The following is a 21,235-nucleotide window of genomic DNA, read 5'->3' as shown; positions in this document are numbered from 1 at the left end:
ACAGCAATCAAGAATCAGGCATATTATCACTGGAACACTTAAAATCTAAAGTAGTGTCTAAAACATTCCGCAAAGACTGTAGTATTCCATTTGTAACAAATCCAACTTTCCTAGTATACAGGTTCTCAGTAACTATGATGAATCATTCATTATTAAATGATTCTAAATATTTTCTGCAAGATTCACAGATTTAGCTAAACATTTTGAATCCAGTTTCCAAAATAATTATTCCTTTCAATCACCATCAAATTATTTTATCATATTTCACAGGCAGAAGTCAAACACATGAATCTTACCATGGAAGTTCCCTAGCTTTTGTTACCAAGACCTTAATTCTGGACTTGTATTTCAATTTACTTCTGGATTGAAAATAGTTATTACAGAACATGGGTGGGGAACAGAGACCTGTGGGGCTGGTTACAACCTCTGAAGCCATACAAATGTTTTTTCAAGCCTAATTGTGACAGGGGGGTCTATCTCATAGCTAGGGGTGGATTTAACCCCTCTGTGTACTGTGACCACCTGGCAAAAACAGCCCCCAATACTGCAACTAACATTGAAAACAGCTTTTTACTGGTGCAAATGGAAGGGTTAACTCTTCCCTTTCCTGCTGTAGTCTCCATAAAGATCATCCCACTTTTTAAAATCTTGGGGAAGGGAGCAATGAGAATCTGTACTGCGTGAGTTCTTGATAGCAGGAGAGTGAGATTATCACAACCACTCTTATTTTGGCCTCTGTTACTGTTGGCAAGCAGCCCCCCAGATGGTTGGGTCAAGAGACAATGCAGCTCTCAAGCATTAAACGTTCCTTACGCTTGCTACAGAAAGAAGGCTTTGGTAAAGGATTTCATTCTGACCAGAAGATTAGGTACTAGAATGTAGAACAAGATTGACCGTGCAGGAATAAGCAAAGCGATGCAAGCAAAACAAGTTAAGACTTAACTTACATACAATTTATTATCTTGACAATAGCCAGCTACTATTTTCTAAATTTGTCAGAATGCCTATACCTACCTTTCTTGTGTTGACTGAACAGCCCACAAGTAACAACAATTGCGAGGATCATTTTCAGGTTCTTGAAAAGTAACAGTGTACACAGGAATTCTACCTCCTTCTAACTGGGAGTGGTATCTAAATGGATAGAGTAGAAAGGTAGGTGGATAAAACTGTGTAAATCCGTTGATTGTTATGCATTTAGTAATTTAACCGCTTTTTGTTTTGTATTGAATATGCATCTACTTTTATTCCATAATCCAATATTTTATGATCAGTACACAAACTATCAACACATCCATTCAGTTTATTTCATTAATGAAATACTGCACTTTTCAGATACATATACTCACTCTTTCTTCAAACTTTTCATATTCCACAGTGAGAGATATCCATCAGAAAACCCCACAACTAACTGGTTGCTCCTGTGTATGTATGAAAGAGTAGTCACAGGAGTTCCTGATGGGTTCAATAACTGGAAACAAAGATGGCGACCTTTCCTTGTTATAGCTTCCCTTATTTGGGGGATTTCAGGAGGGATTCCAGTGATGACTTCTAGATCTGTATATGAAAGTATGCAACACAAACACACAATGCCATGCTTTAAAGTAGCTAGCCTTTAAAATGTTGGTTCAGAGTGTCAAGGAGCCACTACACAATTAGTTCAATTGAGGAATGTACATCTAAAAAGTTCCCTATCCCATTAGTTTTCATTCATACTGTATTATTTATTTTGTTTTTCATTTGTCAGAACTGTATTTATTCATTAGCTCATTTGCTTTTCCATATATTTCAAATTGAAGATCCAGCCATTATTATATATAGTCTAACTCTAGATGCATACATCTACTTAGTTTTTCTTACTATACGGACAGTTTTTGATCATTTGTGCACATCAATGCACTGTTTCTTACTCCAATATCTGAATAAGCACATACCACAAACTGAAGGTTCACAATATAACAATCCCAAAATAAACTTTTAGCTAGGTTCTTGAAAAAACAAGGCGGTCACTGTATTGTGCCCCCTAATTTTGGCATAGGTTTCAGCAGCAGCAAAAAGTGTTTGCTTAGTAAGCCAACCAAAATTTGTGGAAACTCCTCCCCATGAATGCAAAAGAAGATTCCCAGGTGCTTTCAGTGCCAACAAAGGTTATACATGCTTTAGATGAACTTCAAGTCAGTCGTACTCTGACTTGACTATTCTACTGCAGACAAAACTGAAAGCCTAAATCCATTCATCCAAACATCCAGCCTAGAGAACTGATACAGTGAACCGACTGTTCTGCCCCACCATCTATGGCAACTGCAGTGAAATTACCAAAACCTCAGGTTTTCTATAGGCCAAAAGGATATGCACTTTATAGGTTGACAGATCAAAGCCAGCCATCCTATTGTAGATCAGCAGAGTCTGAACTCTAGCAATACAGGCATACTGTACTTCCTAGCCCACTTATCACTGGAAGTTGTATTTACTAAAATATGTGAAATGGCACACACATTGTGATCAGATGCTAAGGCATGGTATGTTTTAACCATTATTTAAGCAATCCAAAAGTCATCTCATATATTAAAAAACTAGTCATGTATTGCTTCTCCAAAGCTTGGCTCCCCCCACCCCCAGTGTCTCTGCAGCTTGGCAAACATCTGGAGCAAGATCGCCAAACAAATGAAAGTTAAGCAAGATTGCTGGATCTGGATATTATACAAAATTATGGTTTAAATAATTCATGGTTTGCAAGCCAACAACAAAACATAACTTAACATCACATTTGGTGCCAGAAAACCAACTATATTTAGATTGATTGGCTGAATTTGGACATTCAAAGTAACTGCTTTGGCTGGACATACCATGGATTGGGTGAAAATCAGGTCACTATCTAGGAAACGTATCTCTTGTTTTTCAATAATCAAGCAATATTACAAGGAAAATTTGAATTTACCAGATGCCTCTATTTCATTCTGGCTACATGATAAGTCATCCAGACATAGATCAATCAGGAGGACATGCCCAACATCTGTAACCACAGCAGCCACACCGAACAGCCACCTGAGACTCTGGTGCAAGTGCTGCGTTGTCAAGCTGGCTCCTCCATGGTTAATTATGGGTTCAATGGCAGTAACCTAGGAAAAAACTGAGTATTACTTAAGATATTTGACAAATTGCAAGGTAAGCAACAATTCCATTTAGTTTTTGTATTTAGTCCAGCTCTACCACCCAGCATTGAAATCCTAGGTATAAGGATTTGATCATGGCTCCATCCATATTTGGCATTCCCAGAATTAACTTTATCCCCCCCCCCCATTTTATTACATTTATACCCCCCTTTCCTCCAAGGAGTTCAAGGCAGCAAACATGGTTCTTGCTCTCCCAATTTTATTCCCACAACCACCCTGTGCTGAGAGACAGTGACTGGTCGAAGGTCACCCAGTCATCATGACCAACCAGGGATCTGAAACCTGGCCTCCCAGGTCCTAGTCCAACACCCTAACCACTACACTACACTGGCTCTTTCTGTTATTCATACTAAGGATTTTTGCCCAGCAACCGGGTATTATTGAATTGTTCCATCTCTCATGTCAAGCAGAGGATGCAACTTCAGTCACAGATGCATTAATAAGTTCTGGAAAACAATTTAAATAAGTTTTTTAGTTTATCAGTAAAAATGTGTTATTGGTCAGGTAAGTATCATCCAAGTAGTTATATTAAGTACTAAATTTTTAAAAGCTTTTAACTCTGGCCAACTTTTAAAAGGTATTCATGCTATGAGACTATTTTACCATCCTAGGTTATTGTCTGAACTATTATATGCACCTTTTCAGTTAGCAGAAGAAAAGCTGTCTTCAAAGGAAAGAAAGTTTTCCTGAGTTCCAAATAATTTTTGAAGCTAATGAGATTTGATGCACTGTTAAAACACAAGCCATTGTACTATAGAGAACTCTTTTTGGACAGAACACAATTGCTCATTGAAATGCCTCACAAATTCAACACTATCTGTACTCTGCTTGTCTTTGAAGACCTGAATTAACCCCCTCCCTTAAAAAATAAAAGCTTCCTGATGTTGGAGCACAGAACTCTGCATAAAAGCTTGGACATTTCTTCACAGAAACATTTCTATTTAAAAGCCTTTACACACAACTGCTGCTTTAGAAGATAAAACCAAGGAGCATAAATGACCAGAATAAACATTTTTACACTTGTGAGAACTGTAGCCTTTATTCTATTTTATTAAGATTATTCAGAGGCCCTCAAAGTAGGATTAAGACCGTGTCTCTGGCTCATTGTAGAAAAAGTGCAGAGATCTCATATTTGAAAGTGAGATCTCCATGTCCTTGCATGCAATATCCCATCCCAACAAGACAGACTATTTGAGAATTACTTGGATTCAGGGGAGAACATTATACTGCCACAAAGAAAATGTATCCTCAAAGTACTACTGACCTATTATTTAAGGTTATTCGGCAGAAAAGTACTGTATTTTTCGCCCTATAGGACACACTTTTCCCCCTCCAAAAATGAAGGGGAAATCTGTGTGCGTCCTATGGGGCAAATGCAGGCTTTCGCTGAAGCTTGGAGAGCGAGAGGGGTCGGTGCGCACCAACCCCTCTCGCTCTCCAGGCTTCAGGAATCTATCAGCAAGCCTGGGGAGCCCGCGGGAGTTCCCGCAGGGCTCCCTAGGCTGCGGATAGCAGCCTGCTGCACGGAGCGCGCTGAAGCAGAGCGCCCCGCACTTCGGGCAGCCCCACAAGCTCGGGGGACAGCGGGGAGGCGCAGTGCCGTCATCCTGCTGTTCCCCGACCTGGTTTGGATTCCCCAACCTGGTTTTGGGGGGGAAATAAAGGAAATTTTTTCCCCTTTATTTCCCCCCAAAAAAAACTAGGTGCGTCCCATGGGACGAAAAATACGGTACTTTTCGTACTTACTGGTGTTCTCCAGCATTTTAATAGCTGACAAATGCTGGAGATATGACAGATTTCAAGTGACAGCAGCAAGCACTAGAAATGGATTATTTTGGGATATTGAGTAGATCAGGTCATTATAAAATACTGCAGCCCACTGAACCATGGATTAAGAGTATAATTAGAGTCACAGAATGATAATGACAAAAATGCTTAGGATCAAGCAAAAAGTCTGAAAATTATTATTGACAAAGAATATGGCTAAAATTCTCAGCACTCAGGCCCAGAGATTGCCACCAAGAGATATTTACTTCCATTCCACAAGGTTAAAACAGATTACTGTAATCAATAAATTTACAAGTTTCCACTCTGACTTCTATCAATTCTTCCCGAGCCTCAAATGAAAAATATTTGGATGTGCCTGGAGATAAGAATTCACCCCATTTGACTATTTGGCTTCATATTTTTGAAACCTCTCTGAATATTCTTTATTAACACCTTCCCAGTCCTTAAATTTATATTGATTTCCTTGAACACACACATGAAAAATGAGCTTAAAAGAAATTTGGTCCAGAAAAATCTCAAAAGAACTATGATATGCCACTCAAAGTCTGGCTTGCAGTTCAGAGAATTAAGGAGAAATCACAAACAAAATTCATGTAATATCAAAATGAAGCACAGTACATTTTTGCAGATTAGAGATACACAACCATGACTCTCTTGTAAGTGGCTGTGAAAATGGAAAATACCATGTGCTTGCAGATGTTTGCTTACTATCTGCAACAGAAACCTCCAGGCTCCGAGCCTTCAGCATCAACACTGTGGACACAATTGACCTAAATATATTTGTTCTAGAAGCTCAAGTGCCAAGAATGCCAAATATTTTAATGATCAGGTTTAATACAAATTTGGACTGCAGATGACCAAATATACACCAGAGAACAGCTCACCATTTGAATTTTGTTTTCCATTGCCATACGTTAATGCTTCTCTGCTCATAAATTTTTACTTTGGTCTCTGAACCCAAATATTATCTAAACTAAGTATATAGAAAACAGTGCATATAAGATATTTTACCTGTAGCATAAGTTAAGAGAACATTGTTTATGCAGGTAATCCCAAACCCAGGGCAAAAGATAGCATTCTCATTTTGAACAGGCTATGCAAATAAAGCAATGCAGTACCAAAGATATACTGGGTTGCATCCAACCTAGTACAACTATGAGGAAGTCTCATGCTCAGGAATTTTTCAATGCCTATCCACACTGCATAGCAGCGTCCCAAAGAACCTCTTCTTAGGGAAAGCATGAGAGTTGCTATGAACTTAGGAAGTTCCTTAATACAGAGTAAGGTCATCTATCCAAACAGTTTAGTATTGCCTATGCTGACTGGTAGCAACACCCCAGGGTTTCAGACAGGGTTATCTCCAGTCCTACCTGGAGATGTCAAGAGAATGAACCTGGGACCTTCTGCATCCAAAGCAGATGCTGTACCACTGAGCTACAGTTCTTCCATTAGAAGACAGGAGAATCACCCCAATTCAAGTATAAGGCTGCATTCAATTCTGGGTGATTCATTCCTCCTCCAGCAGTCCCCACAACCCATTCCATGTTTTTGCAGATAGTCCCCCTGACCATCAGTACAGTCTTTTTAGGGTCTAAAATGGAGTGTAGCAGCAGCAATGGGAAGTAATTCCCAAGTGTGACAGATTGCTGTGCTAACATCAGAATGGATACAACTCACTATTCTGACAATACTACTGTTGATAGGCAAAAAAGAAGCAAGGAACACTCCAGATACTGGAAATAGAGTTTATCATATGCCCAATGCTTTTCAGAAAACTCCTTTAGGGGCATGTTTTTAACATTTCTCACATCCAAGATATGTGATATAACTCTTGTTCACTGGGAATTGTTGTTAAAAATGTGACCACAAGGAAGGAATTTTCCAAAGTACAATGATCTTAAAATAAGCTACTGTTCTACTAACTTCTTCCTCTTTTCTGTGTTTATCAGTTGTGCCATCCCAGTTTTCAATATGCTTGATAGGCAGTAGGAAAGTTAGAGCAGCAGAAAATAAACCCAAAACAAATCTGAACTCTTTCCAACTGACTGAAAAATAAGTTCAAGATGCCAAAGTGGCAAATGGTTGGCTTCACACACAAAAAGCACTTTTGTCTTCTGTGAAGATGAGAACATACAGCAGAGAATGCCCATCAACACAAAGATCCCAGGAATTTCCACACACCTTTTAACAACATTTTAGCCTCCCTACTTCTGCAAAGCATCTGCCTCCTCTTATTCCATCTGCCTCAAAACTATGTCCCACCAAGAGCTGCATTTCCAGTTTCACTAAGCGCTTGGCCTGCTTAATGCCCTCATCCTTGATACTACTACACTCATGCAATTGATTTCACAAATCCTATTAAAGGATCTTAAACTGCCTTTCACTTGCTGAGAAAAGGGGGAGTTTGTCTAATCACTATGAAGATAAGACCTGGATTTCAGTTTTAAAGGGTATCACTAATATGTAGGGGAGAATTTGGTTTGACTGATACCAACAGCAAGAAGCAAAATATAATATCTAAAGTATACAACAAAGCAAAAATCTTGATTTTTATATTTAAAGCCATGTATGTACCCTTCCAGGAAGAACAACTGCTTTGACGACTCTTGATATTCCAAGGTCATACAAACACAGAACACTTCCTTCTGCTTCTTCCAAGCCAATTAGTAGTCCAGTTCTTTTTTGCCAGGAAAACTCTTTCACTGCAAGGATAGTGGGAGGCTGTTCAGTCACTCCACTAAAATGGTATGCAGACAGCCTTTCTCCAGTGACTGGGTTTACTACCTCAAGCTGAGGCCCACAAGCCAAGCAGGCCAGTCCACTTCGTCCTAGGAAAAAACAGAAGAAATATACATAAGTAACAGGAAAAATGTGGAGGCATTATTGTAAACCTAGTGATCTGGAAAGAAGGGCTGAAGAAGAAAAGTATCTTTCTTAATAAACATACTCAAAAATAATGCATACATTGCATCTGCTGATGAAAGGTGTATATACTACTACTACTACTATTATTATTATTATTAAGCATCTTTGTGTGTATATATCTATGACTTTTCCAATGTTTTTTGACACATTAAAAAAACAAGTTCCTGAATAAACACAAGAAACTGTCATACAAGCATACCTAGCCAGTTTCCATCTTACTACCTATGACAGCATTTCCAAAGAGTTGGGACACTCTGCAGAGAAACATCCATGCATATTTACAAAAATATATGCAACACTGCACACAAGCACAGTTGCTTCCCAAGGGACCACTGTACTAGCCCTGAAGTTAAAGAGGACAATGGGACTAAAAATAAGAAAGGGGCCAAATTACAAGCAAAAACTTAAAAACAAATGTCTTTTGCCTGGACACAAAAACTCAGTTCCAGGCTTATATTGACTCAGGTATATGGGAAACACAATGCCAATGAATATTAAAGGGGAGAAAATGAGTTCTGATTCTAGATCTACTCCTGGCAAGTGCATACACTTTCAGTCAATGAAAACCCTTCATACTGAAAACTCCAGTGAACAGCCAAGCCTTCTTAACTACAGTTTATCTGTTCTGAAGTACAACATGGATTTTTCTGAAGATTACTGCATTTAACATCTCAGTCGGTAGAGCATGAGACTTGTGAGTTTGAGCCCCACATTGAGCAAAAGATTCCTGCATTGCAGGAAACTTGTCCCCTTGAGTTAAGATGAACCAATGCAAATAATCCAGGATAGGAGTGATTTGTTCTTCTCTTCACATGAGTTTGGTTTGTTTGGTTGCTGCACTCTGTATTAGCTGAAGCTTCCAATGTTCAACAGCAGGCCAAGATTGGACATTTTATAGAAACTAATGAGAAGTTACTGTCGCATGTGTTATATATGAAAGAAATCAGCTGGTGCATCTACCCAAGCTAGTAAAAAGGTGTCCCTTAGCCCATTGCTACCACCTAGAAATCTAGTATCAGAGCAGGACAAAATTGCTGTTCCAAGCAGTGTATTTCTCTCTTCATGGGCATCACGACCCTGCTGTGAATGGGCAATATTTGACAACCATTAGCAACTCCATCCTGCCAGAATTTAGCTTCAGTGTCTATGAAGATACATGTGCTGCAACATTAAATTCAATTCCTGCATTTGGACTCACACAGATGACCAACTGCTCAATGTCTTCATTGTGGGTTCTGATAAACTGTTCCCTACATGGACCCAATTTGTTTTCCCCAGTTAAGGGCATTCTTCTTTGCTCTAGTGATCATATTACTGACTATGCATTTATACATTAGAACATACATTTAATGTTCCTAACAGATAAGAAATGAATTCTCAAAAAGTTTTACCTCCAGTGAATTTCCCATGAAGTACCGAGTCTATCATTATTTCATCTTCCCCAAGAGCTTGTATAGTCACTTCTGGAAATTGCAGCAGGCTGCTGGTTACGTGAGCTGTTAGGTCTCGCATGCTTCACTGTAGAGACACAATAGGAAGTTTATTCAGCAAGCAGACTGTTCCAGTAAGTTATTACAGCTACTACAATACTCATGGTCTAAGGGAACTCAAATTCTGCAGTCAAAATAATTGCTTTTTCTGTGTAATTTACTCCTTTTCAATTATCCTTAACTGTAAATACCAGAATTTTCTAGCAAAGCCTAAAGAATATTAATCTTAGGTGATAACCAATGTTACTCACACTCAGAGGAGACCCATTGAAATCAAATGATTTAACTGACTTAGCATTCGATATCACCCTTAACTTTAGAAGATGGTAATCTGTAGGGATTACAGATGAGAGTCAATAGTAATGGAGCTATACCTGGTTCCAAAGTATATCTTATGTAACAAACACATTTCCCACAAATTGTAAACTTTCATCGGAAGCCAAGAATCAAGTTTACTAATCACTAGTATTACTAAGGTTCATTAAAATAAATGTCAACAGCTTCAATATGTCATTGCCTATGCCAAACACTCAATGTGTAAGACACACAGGTAGCACACACAACCTTAAAAAGGTAAAGGAAGAGGACCCATGACAGTAAAGTCCAGTCACAGACGACTCTGGTGTTGTGCCGCTCATCTCGCTTTACAGGCTGAAGGAGCCGGCATTTGTCCGCAGAGTTTTTCCGGGTCATGTGGTCATGACTAAGCCACTTCTGGCGAAACCAGAGCAGCGAAAGGAAACGTCGTTTACCTTCCCGCTGGAGCGGTACCTATTTATCTACTTGCACTTTTTGGTGTGCTTTTGAACCGCTTGGTTGACAGGAGCTGGGACCGAGCAACGGGAGCTCACCCCATCGTGGGGATTCGAACCACCAATCTTCTGACTAGCAAGCCCAAAAGGCTCAGTGGTTCAGACCACAGCGCCACCAGCATACCTTACTGATACTGATTTAGGAGGGAGGGAAAAGATGGGAAAACTAAAGCAAGAATGACAATTAAGATGGTTTCCCACCTCTTTTTATAACCAGGTTTTTTTGAATACCATCTTGACTTGCAAAGTTACAGCAAGAAACGAAGTACGCTGGGGGGGGGGTTTAGAGAGATGATGGAAGGACATTTGCTATGATTTCTTTTCACTTTAGTTGTCCTACAACAACTTTTTAGAAAATATGAGCACATTGTATGTAAATAAGAGACACTTAATACACATTGTTTACATATTCATTGCCATATAATTACTGCTATCCTGACAGTGGCCTCGTTGCTTCACTTTTATTCTAAAATATTGTTCACTGACTGTGTGAAAGCTGCATTCTTTAAATCATGTCTACTCAGAAGTAAATCCCATTGAATTCAATGGAGCTTTTCCCCAGGTCCCGTATTTTTCGGCCCATAGGGTGCACCGGCCCATAGGGCACACCTAGTTTTTTGCGCGGGGCTGGGGCAGGGGAAACCCGAGCTTCCCCTGACCCCAGCCCCCAGAGCAGGCTGCTCTGCGCAAGCCATGGGAGGGGTCCCGCGGCTTGTGCAGAGCTACCCGAAGCCCAGGCGCGACTGCTCAGCGCGCCCGGGCTTCGGGGTGCAGGCAGCTCTGCGCAAGCCATGGGAGCCCGGCAGGAACTCCCGTGGGCTCCCACGGCTTGCGGATAGCTTCCTGAAGCCTGGAGAGCGAGAGGGGTCGGTGCGCACCGACCCCTCTCGCTCTCCAGGCTTCAGCGAAAGTCTCCATTCACCCCATAGGACACACACACATTTCCCCTTCATTTTTGGAGGGGAAAAAGTGTGTCCTATAGGGCGAAAAATACAGTAAGTGGAGCTATGATTGCAGCCTTAATCTGCTTCCTACTGTGAATTTCAAAGACCGATAGAAGGAATAATTCATTATTGTTATTTTCACTTGAAAAGAAGTGACCTCTTTTGTTAACTGCTGACTTTGTGCCTGTTCCTCAGTTGAAGTCTGAGGCTACCAAGCTGTAAAACAAAATCATGCTTACTGAGAATATTCTGAAACATACATTAGTTGAGGCATTGTTTCAGCAGATACACATAGAACCAATTTCAGTATAAAATGTGCATTTATGAAATAAAGAGCTGCATTACAAAAATGGTTTATAAAAGTGGCATTACACTGGCACTGGAGAGACTGTTAAATGTTTAATATTCCCACAGGAATTCATATAACGCCGAACAGAAAGAGCAAAATATCAACAGGGTACTAAACTATCACTCCCTGATGTCTGGGTGAGGGGGAGTCAGAACTAAGTTTATGCCGACCTGTAAAATCAAGTTAGCAAGGCTGCAAGCCCAACCCTGCTTTCCTGGGAGAATCCCCATTGAATTCAATTGGAATTACTGTCAAGTAGTCATGGGTAGGCTTGCAGCAATAGGTGGCTTTGTGATAGCCCATTAGCCACTTTATTCACTTTGTCTTTAAGCTGCCACAAGAGTTTGTTCTTGCTACAACTGATAAATAGGGATACCCCTCTGAATAGTCATTAGTTTTGAAGGGGAACACATAGGGAAGGGAAGATTTGTAAATATCTACAAATGCACATCCATCAAGTTCTGTGATATACAGTGGTACCTCGGGTTAAGTACTTCATTCGTTCTGGAGGTCCGTTCTTAACCTGAAACTGTTCTTAACCTGAAGCACCACTTTAGCAAAAAGATTATGTATACTTCTACATCAACAGACAACAAAATGAAATATACTTGTGCAAAATAAACCAATTGCAGTATAACAAAGGAAAGGTAAAAATTAAAGGACCTCTGGACAGCTAAGTCCACTCAAAGACAACTATAGGGTGAAAGAGCCAGTGTTTGTCCAAAGACAGCTTTCTGGATCATGTGTCTCCCCACATGTGTCTGCCTCCCTTGATCCCCAGCCACCATGCTGTTCGCTTGCACCCTGTGGTCCGCCGCCCTCTCTGCCGTGGCGCACTGCCTGATCCAGCCCTGGTCGCTGTTGTCCTTGCAGCCCAGTTTGGCAGCCCCAGCCGCCACCTTCTCTGGCCAGGCTCGCCTTCCGTCTCCTGCGCCTGTGGCAGCCTCCACATGGATAGTGAGCTACGAGCAGAGGGCAGGTGAAGGGAGAAGAAGGTCACTCACAAGGAACGCAGGGCTCTGGGGCTTACTTGCAAGGAAGCCCCCCTTGGGGCCACTGGGGATCGCATCCAAGGAAAAAGATGGCCACCATCATCCTAGGGAGTTTTTGTCCTGGGAAAAGTGCTTGGGGGCTGGGCTGCGATCCAAGGTGTGCTTGCTCGCGAGGAATCCCCTTTGGCATCAGGTTGCTCACGAGTAAACGTCTGCGTGCCATCCAAGAGGAGCCCACGTGGACGCAGGCTTTGGGGAAAAAAATGGGTATGGGTTCATCCGAACCCCCCCAGAGCGGGACAGAACAGTTACTGAATTTCCATCCCACATTTTTTCTCCCAGGAGCTCAAGGTCTGTGGTTTTCACCCTCCGCATTTATTCCCCACAACCCGCAATGAGACACGTTCAAATCAAGCAGCCTCACTAATTTCTATGTATCTCTCCCCTCTGAGACATATCTTAACCTCAGGAACCATGCACTCAAAATTGCAACCGTCTTTGGAAGCACCTATGTCTGTGAACAGACTTTTTCCCAAATGAAACATCTGAAATCTCCAACAAGATTCAGACTAACTGGTGAACACTTGCATCACTTGCTATGACTAGCAGTGACAAATATGGAACCGGATATTGACCATCTCATTAGCCAAAATCAGGCCCATACTTCCTATTGAAATACTTATAAGTTTATGTTGATTAAAATTGTTCTTCATTTTAAATATTGTATTGTTTTTCCTGTTTACACTACAAATAAAATATGTGCAGTGTGCATAGGAATTTGTTCATTTCCCCCCCAACTACAGTATACTCTGGCCCCCAACAGTGTCTGAGGGAAAGGAACCAGCCCTGTTTAAAAAGTCTGAGGACCCCTGCCCAAGAGGGTAAGTGGTTTAGACCCACATCCCACACAACAAAGAACAGCTGATGAATGCATGAATGAGTACTGGAATGGATTAAGGCATATTCATACATCCCTACTAGTAGTTCTAGGTATGACACAGAACTAGTTACTAGGCTGCTGCTGGTCTGTGATACAGTATTAAGTGTACTACTGTGGCTAGGAGTGCCTTCTACCAGCTTTGTCTGTTCATTAGTTATGATCATTCCTGGACAGGGATAGTATGACCACTGTAGACCAAGTGCTGCTGGTAATCTCAAAACTAAATTAATGTAATGCACTCTATGTGTGTTTGCCTGGTCTGGAACCTCCAGGCTATGCAGAATGTGGCTGCTAGGCTATTGATAGGATCAGTTAGCCAACAACACGCAACTCCAATGTTAAAACATCTGAACTGGCTGACCTGCTGCCAAGCTAGTTTTAAGATTCTTGTATTAATTAATAAGCAACATAGGTACAGAGTACATTAGGGACCAGCTGAATGTACTCATTGAATGAACGCCATTATTTGCATTTTTCTAGAAAAAGTACATATCCTATTGATGTACTCTTCCTGAAGTATTTGCACACACTTGCACACACAATTCCAAGGGCAGGTAGTAGATAGCTCAATGGATTTGTGACTCACAATTTTTCAGCCGAAGTCTTACCAAAGGAACTTTCTTAAGTCAAAAAAGAACTTTAGTGCAGTCCAAATCTAGAATTATATCTTCTACAGGCAACCTACTCTCAAGCTGATGAAGAGTCTGATCTGTATTACATAGGTTCAAGATGTGGAAGTTAATAGTCCCTCTTCGTCCTGCCCTGGAAGCTGGCTAGATATCCCTTTTTCTTCCCCTGAAAGGTATTAAATCTGGATGCACACATATTTATAGAGCAGCAGTACTTGGTTGCCAGAATCTATTAACTGCTTTTTCTGGCAATTAAAATATTATTAGTCTATGAAAGCTCTGCAACTTTACTGTTTAGTATTTGTTCCACTTTAACTGCTTAATATATTGTTGCATGCTGCTTCCTCAAAAACAAAATGGGATTATGTTTCACAATTTTGCAAACCTTGATAAAACTTTTTTAAAGAATTCATCAAGCTCTTAATAAGCTTTTGGTCTGGAAAGTCACAAGTTGTGCAATAAGCAAGTTGAGCAAAACATGGAAACATAGCCCAAACATACAAAATGTGCATTATCACTCAACATTTGCAAGGCCAGGAACAGACCTGGTTAGCAGATAGGTTTCTTGGCACCTCAAACATTATAGCCAATTAGATCCTGAATGTGAGCGCTAGCACCATCCAGCAACATAGGAACATTTCCTTTAGAGAGTGAAAAGACTTATCACACTTATAATGGTGTGTGTGTGTGTGTGTGATGTGTGAATATAACCTGCAATCTCAGTATTCTTTTTAAACTCGGTTTAATACTAGAGACTCATTAGATCTACAAGAGAATTATTTACACATGCCAAGTTTTGCAAGTGTTCCGGCACAGGTGCATAGCAGGATCTGATGTGTTCTAGTGAAAACAGACTGAATAGTTTCATTGAGCTTACCGTGACCGCTAATTTTACAGAATGTCCTCAACGGGCATTTGCCTTTACCAGATTAGAGCCTGGGGTCTATGCCCTCAATTCTCCACCACCAAAGTTAAGGAGGACATTGTTGTAAGTTTCAGAGACTGCCAAATCTGCATAGCCCAATTACTCCTCCTCCTCCCAAAAGTCAAGATACATTTCTTCTAAGTCTCTGTTTTCTAGTTAACATTATATTATCTGTAGGAGCAACATGCCATTTAGTTAAAAAAAATATGTGCCGTACAAATGGAGACATTCAATATCATTCCATGTGTCATAAATCAACAGGTCTATACAAACTGTTTTGTAGTTTTTAAAACAACAGCAACTCAATATGGATAGCAAAGGCTTTTTTATTTTAAGCAAACTACTATTAATCTGAAGTTTACAAACAGGCTACCAAACAGTGGAGAATATTAAAGCCCAAGGCCTGCCAAGCACCCTGCTGCTTTTGGAACACCTGGAATACCTTTGTACAACTAAAGGATATGATAATTAAAAATGTACCAAGATATTCAGAAACTAATTCAAAAACAAAACAATATTCTGAAAGTATGTTGCCAATGGCAAGGACAATAGGAAAGACAACATTACCACAGTCACTTTTCCACTGTTTTGTATCCTTTTTCCACAGCATGTGAAGTGCATCAGTACAAGCATCAAACATGGCAAATGGAACAAGAATTGGATTTTTTAAAGTAACTTTTCTTTACAATGTTTTCCTTAACAGGAAAGCTAATCTCTCAATTTTCTTTAAAAGCCATGCACACTCTGTCTACATTTGTGTTTACTAATCAAATGAGTTATCTAGATAGGTAGTTCTCCTTCTCAGCACATTAAGGGCACATTTTTTGGTCTGTAGGGAAAGGGAAATGTTAGTAAAGTCACACCCACACCTTAAAGCACATGGCTTCCCCCAAAGAATCCTGGGATCTGTCGTTTGTAAAGAGTACTACAAATTGTAGCTCTGTGAGTGGTAAACTAGAGTTTCCAGGCTTTTAGGGGAAAGCCACGTGTTTTCAATGTATGATGTAGATGCAGCTGAAGGCTACAATTTTATCAGTGTTAGACACTCAGATATATAAGCTAGGTGCCAAATTGCTCCCTAAACCAGGGTTACTTGCCAAAACAGAATACCTAGTTGCCATTTTGGGGCCAGACAGCTCAAAAGTTGAATTTTTCAATATGACTTTTTGGTTCCTGAAATTCATTCTGGTTGTGCAAAAATATAACAGAATTCTACAGGATGTGTTCCTAGTGTGTGAAAACAGTCAAGATCCAAGGATCCCAGGCATGCACCTCCAAGTGGTGGACCATCCTTGCTCCTGGGCATCTTCACTTGGTCGCAAATGGCCTATACCCATGTGCAAAATGCGCCTGGCAAATTTTGAACACTTGATTTTATATACATTTACTTGAGCATAAAGACTACTTAACTTTGCAGGACTTCCTTCTCAGTTACACAGGATCCCTAAATGACCAATGTTTAGAGGATCTCTACTTGGAAGGAATGTACATCTAATATAGATCTATTCCTCTCTAACTCTGCTTATGGAAGCAAATCAGGATTTCCCCTTCCATTTTTAGATTGACTTGCATTTGAACAGCTATTCAATGTTAAAGAGTAGGATTTTTATCCTGAAGACCACCATCCAGCAGACTGATAGATCACTCATTTGTGGCTTGCACAAATTTCTGACTTCAGGCTACCACCTTCTGAAACAGTTAAACGTTCACTATTTTTCTATTTTTATTTAAGGCATTTATATCTCACTCTTCAGTTCTGGATAAGTTGTTCTCCTTTCGCAGCTACTTAGTTGTTTCAAAACATTTTAGAGTTGCAGTAGGGAGTTAAATTTGATGAGTGCCCAGAAAAATCATAAAATCTGTGGCATTAGGGCTGGTTGCTTTTCTATTCACATTGCAATGGGGTCCATGAGGCATCTATAAATTAACTGTCCATTCTATTAAAATCAATTTTCTGCTTCCCCACCCCAGGATATTTTTACATCTATTTTGATTCCAATCACGCTGTGTGTAAGACTATTGCAGTGTACAGTGCTACCTCGGGTTACATACGCTTCAGATTACAGACGCTTCAGGTTACAGACTCCGTTAACCCAGAAAGGGTACCTTGGGTTAAGAAGTTTGCTTCAGGATGAGAACAGAAATCGTGCTCCGGTGGCGCGGCAGCAGTGGGAGGCCCCATTAGCTAAAGTGGTGCTTCAAGTTAAGAACAGACCTCCGGAACGAATTAAGTACTTAACCCAAGGTACCACTGTATTCTATGTGGGGCTGCCTTTAAAAATGGTACAGAAACTGAAGGTAGTTCAAATTACTGGGACTGGACATTTGATTATAGAAGAGTTCTACCAATGCTGATTTTAATCCATAAAGCCCTAAACAGCTTCAGGCAAGGTTACTTGAGATACTGCCTCTTCCTGCATATGCCTAAATCCCCTTCAGGCTCTGCTGCAGATGCACCCACCAAGTGAAGTGAGGTAAGTGGTTACCAGGCAGAGGGCAGTGGTACCCTTTTACAGAATAGTCTCTCGAAAGTAGCTTGGCTGGGACATTCTCTATGGTCTTTTCAATGCAAGGTCAACACCTTTTTTTTCAACCAAGCTTCTTAATTGCATTTTAAAATTGACTTCAAGCTGCTGTGGCTTATCATGGTTTTAATTTGAGTGGCATACCACTTATGCTGTCTCCTATAAAGGAAAGTATTTGCTATCTTATTGCTTTTTGTTGATCAAAATTAGTTATTTTTAAAAATACTGTCATAATTGTAAACTACCCAGGGAATATTTACTGATATGGAGCCGTACGTATTTAATAAATGATAAATAAAATAGAATATATTCCAATGCCAGCTAAGGGTAGAAATAGATGACTACCTTACAGGTTCCAAAATCACACCCCCCGTTTCATCCTTCAACTCCAATCCAGGAAGGTTCACCAGGTGCCTTCATTATACACCTTTTGGCACCAGGAAAAAATGTTCCTCCTTAATCAGGCCTTTGCCTGATTAACATTCAATGCCCTTGGGGGAGGGGAAGGGTTATTGGGTTGGTTTTGTTTTTATTTTGATTATGTATTTTGTGTTTTTATCTTGTGAACGATCCTAACACCCACAAGTATAGGGTGGTATACAAATTTAATTATAGTAATAATAATAATAATAATAATCTCCCTCGCTTTCTCCTGCAACCTATAATGAACACTAACTACCACAACTGAACAATGATGATTTCCAATAGTAAAAACTTCAAACTGGTAAGACATTTTCTGGCTTACAGACTCAAACTCTTCAGCTGCCATGCTTTCAAATATGTTTACTACAACATCTTCTAGGAGATAAGAAAGCTCAACTCAGGAATGCCTGACAATATAAATCATTTTTATTTGCAACTTTAAAAGAACAGGAGACCTAGTCATTACAGATACCTTAGGTTCTTTTCCACTGGGTTATTACACTTCCCTAAATGAGTCATAAGCAGAGATCCAAGTGCTGGTACAGAAGAAAAACAAGCGGGATGAGGAACACATTTATACAGGAAGTTCATGTAGGGTGGTCATAGTGTTCACTCCATATTGAACTGATTCACAATTTCATCCAGCTAATGAGCAGGACAAGTATTGAAAGAAAACGGGATTCTACTTGTTGCGCACCTTCTAACTTAAAGGAAACATTTGACTGAAACACACAGTAAACTGTTTTAGATTGATGCAGATGAAACATTTGAAGTTATGGACATATTTTTGTTGAAGTGAAATACTTATTTTACATTAAAATTGTAAGTGGGGAACTTGTGGCCCTCCAGACATTTTTATCCTCCAACTTCCATCAGTTCTAGTCAATGGTCTAATGGTCCAGGATGGTCCAGAGTTAAGTCTGAACTGAAATAATGAAAGCCAATTTTACAGTAAACTCAAGGATAGTAAACAATAAAATAAGGACCCAGTACGCTTATTATTTGGGGTATTATTTTACACCAACCTCTCTATAGTCCTGCCAAATACAGCATGCATGTTTTTAAAACACACCAAGAGACAGGCACTAAAAAGTTACATGGATTTCATGGCAATATTGAACAACATCTACATTGTAGTCAAACATTCACAAGAGAAGACTGCTTATGAAGATGGCTGAAGTTCTCTGCGTAATGTATTCTGGTACTGTATGGTTCTTATCAAACACTGAATTCAAAGCAAGATACCAGTCACCTATACCCATCCATTGATACAATTTGGTTGTCTATGCCCTATGGGATCCATCAGCATCTGCCACTTCTCAAATCTAGATCTCGTTCTATCATTCAACTCTAAAATGATCAACTTTTGCACACTAGCTAAGACTCAAGAAACAAAAGAACATACGATGGTTTTCTCTAGTCCCCATTCATAAATGCCATCTCCAACCTACAGCCTTAAGAGGCGATATCCACCCTGACTCAGGATTCTACCACACCTTTCCAACCCAATATCATGATTCTATGATGCCGAGTTAGAACCAAGCCCGGGTTATTTCAATAGTACTTACTCCCAAGTAACTAGGGCCTGCAATGGCACGCACGCTTCCTTGCAATCAAGTCTAGCTTTGCACCCAGAATCGGGCTGCCCACGTGCCCTCACCTCAAATTAAAACCACCCAGCCTGCAGAACCAGGAATCGGAAAGCAAATTATAACTGTACGCAATGGCCCTCGAGGGGGGAAAAATGGCTGTTCCTCCACCGTTTCAGTTGTTTGTCACGAACTGTCACATGTTCGCCGTGTTGTAGTTTTAAGAGCGCAGGTTCAAAGCGACAGGATCGCAAGCGGAACACGAACCGGGGAGCCCTCTCGCCTCAGCGGGCAGGGGTCGGGCGGAAGAGCCCCGTCAGGCCGCCGCCCCCGTCCAGACACGCTCGCTTAAGGCGCTCGACAGCAGCACGCCGCACCCCCCCCCCCTGCAGTTGCCGCCTTGCTTGCCTTCCCCAGCCCGACGGGCCGCCTCGGCGTCCCCGCGCTCGGGAGGGCAAAGGGCGAAGGAGAGGCCTCGCCCCCGTCAGCCTCCGAGGCTGGGCGTGTGCGAGTGAGGCTTCCCCGGGGAAGGCAGGCGCCTGAAGCGCCCGGCAGAGCCATGTGCACCACCCGCAGACGCTTACATAAGCAGCCTGGGGGTGCCCGCCTCAGGCCGCCCGGCCCAAAACAGGGCCTACCAGCCTGGTCCGCCGCCGCCCGCCCGCCTACCCGCCCGCCGGCCTCCCTCTTCGCGGGCGGTACCTGCTGCTCAGGCGGGTGTCGCCGCCTCCGCCGCCTTGCCGCTCGGCCTCCCGTCAGAAAGGCGTCATCTCTCGTACCCGCCGCAGCGGTTGGGGAAGGCCGGCGAACGTGCGCCTCTCCTCGGGCGGGCTCTCTGCGACGGGCCTGCTCAGTCGCCGGCCGCCGCGCGCGCTCTCGCTCGGTATCTGTCTGCGCAGCAGCAGCCGCCTCGTCGTCGTCGTCCTCTTCCTCACCCCCACCCGCAATCACTCACCGGCAAGCAGGAGGAGAGAGGGGGTGTGGGAGGAGGAAGGCTGACCTCTCGCGAGAACAAATCACAGCCGCCGCGGGAATTTTCAAATTCTTGAGCTCTTGCTGTTGTTTCTTTTAATTGTTCGCCTTGCGAAGCCTGACGAAGCAGTAGGAGCGGAAAGCACCCGGCCGCTGCCTTCGCCAAACTACAAGGCCCAGCATGCACCGCTTCGAACGTAGCCGCGGAGGAGACAGTCTCGGGCGTCTTGAAGGCGGGGTTTTTCCTTGAATGTTTAAAAGGCGCCGGTGGCCTTTCCGTTGGCCATGTGCTCACGTGGGCCACGATCTGACGCGTGTTTACTTAGCAATAAGGGCAGCCGTGTACCATAGGAATTACTCTCCTTTTCTTTTTCTTCTATTTCCTTTCTTCCGGCTTCTTTCTGTTTCTTTTCCCCCCTTTTTTGTAGCTGTTTTTAAAAATTATTATTTCCATTAGTTTTCTATGTCTTACCGTATTATGATAAAACTTTAATAAAAATCTTAACATACGCAGGGCTTTCTCCCAAGTCAGTCCTCCTAGGGCATTATTATATTTACATTATCTTGTCAGGTGAGCAGCTCCCAAGACTCTTGTGAACCCAGCCGTCGTGAAGTTTTATTTGTTCACACATTCAAGGTAGCTAGAGTTGTATATTGCTGTCCCTGTTACATAGGAAAGGCCTACTGTCAATTGCAGTTTTCACTTGGATGGGGGGAAAAACATGATTTGGGATGAAAAACAAATGCACAAAAAGATTACCG

At 41.6% G+C, this 21,235-nt stretch overlaps 1 protein-coding gene and 1 long non-coding RNA gene across 4 annotated transcripts in view; both read right to left on the bottom strand.

Annotated features, from left to right (window-relative positions):
• The window catches only part of AHCTF1 (AT-hook containing transcription factor 1), a 50,754-nt gene extending 29,749 nt beyond the window's left edge, over positions 1–21,005 (bottom strand). The window contains exons 1-6 of one of the 3 annotated variants that reach the window (XM_083432075.1): positions 20,204–21,005; positions 9,275–9,401; positions 7,533–7,786; positions 2,936–3,116; positions 1,347–1,554; positions 1,015–1,131 (exon numbers count right to left, since the gene is read on the bottom strand). In XM_083432075.1, the coding sequence (XP_083288201.1) occupies positions 1,015–1,131; positions 1,347–1,554; positions 2,936–3,116; positions 7,533–7,786; positions 9,275–9,395 (881 nt within the window). In that variant the 5' untranslated portion in view covers positions 9,396–9,401; positions 20,204–21,005. Of the gene's footprint in view, positions 1–1,014; positions 1,132–1,346; positions 1,555–2,935; positions 3,117–7,532; positions 7,787–9,274; positions 9,402–19,572; positions 20,071–20,203 lie in introns of those variants that run through there. The other 2 variants (XM_083432073.1, XM_083432074.1) reach the window with 2 other exon arrangements.
• On the bottom strand, positions 4,182–4,989 carry LOC310673688. The gene is made up of 2 exons (XR_014509192.1): positions 4,917–4,989; positions 4,182–4,479 (listed from the first exon to the last, which is right to left on the bottom strand). It is a non-coding gene; the product is annotated as an uncharacterized lncRNA (long non-coding RNA).
• Positions 21,006–21,235: the final 230 nt, after the last annotated feature.

The sequence above is a fragment of the Podarcis tiliguerta genome, assembly GCF_965153285.1.
Source record: "Podarcis tiliguerta genome assembly, chromosome: 3".
Classification (NCBI taxonomy): Eukaryota; Metazoa; Chordata; class Lepidosauria; order Squamata; family Lacertidae; genus Podarcis; species Podarcis tiliguerta.
This window is presented reverse-complemented; position numbering and strand designations above follow the sequence as displayed.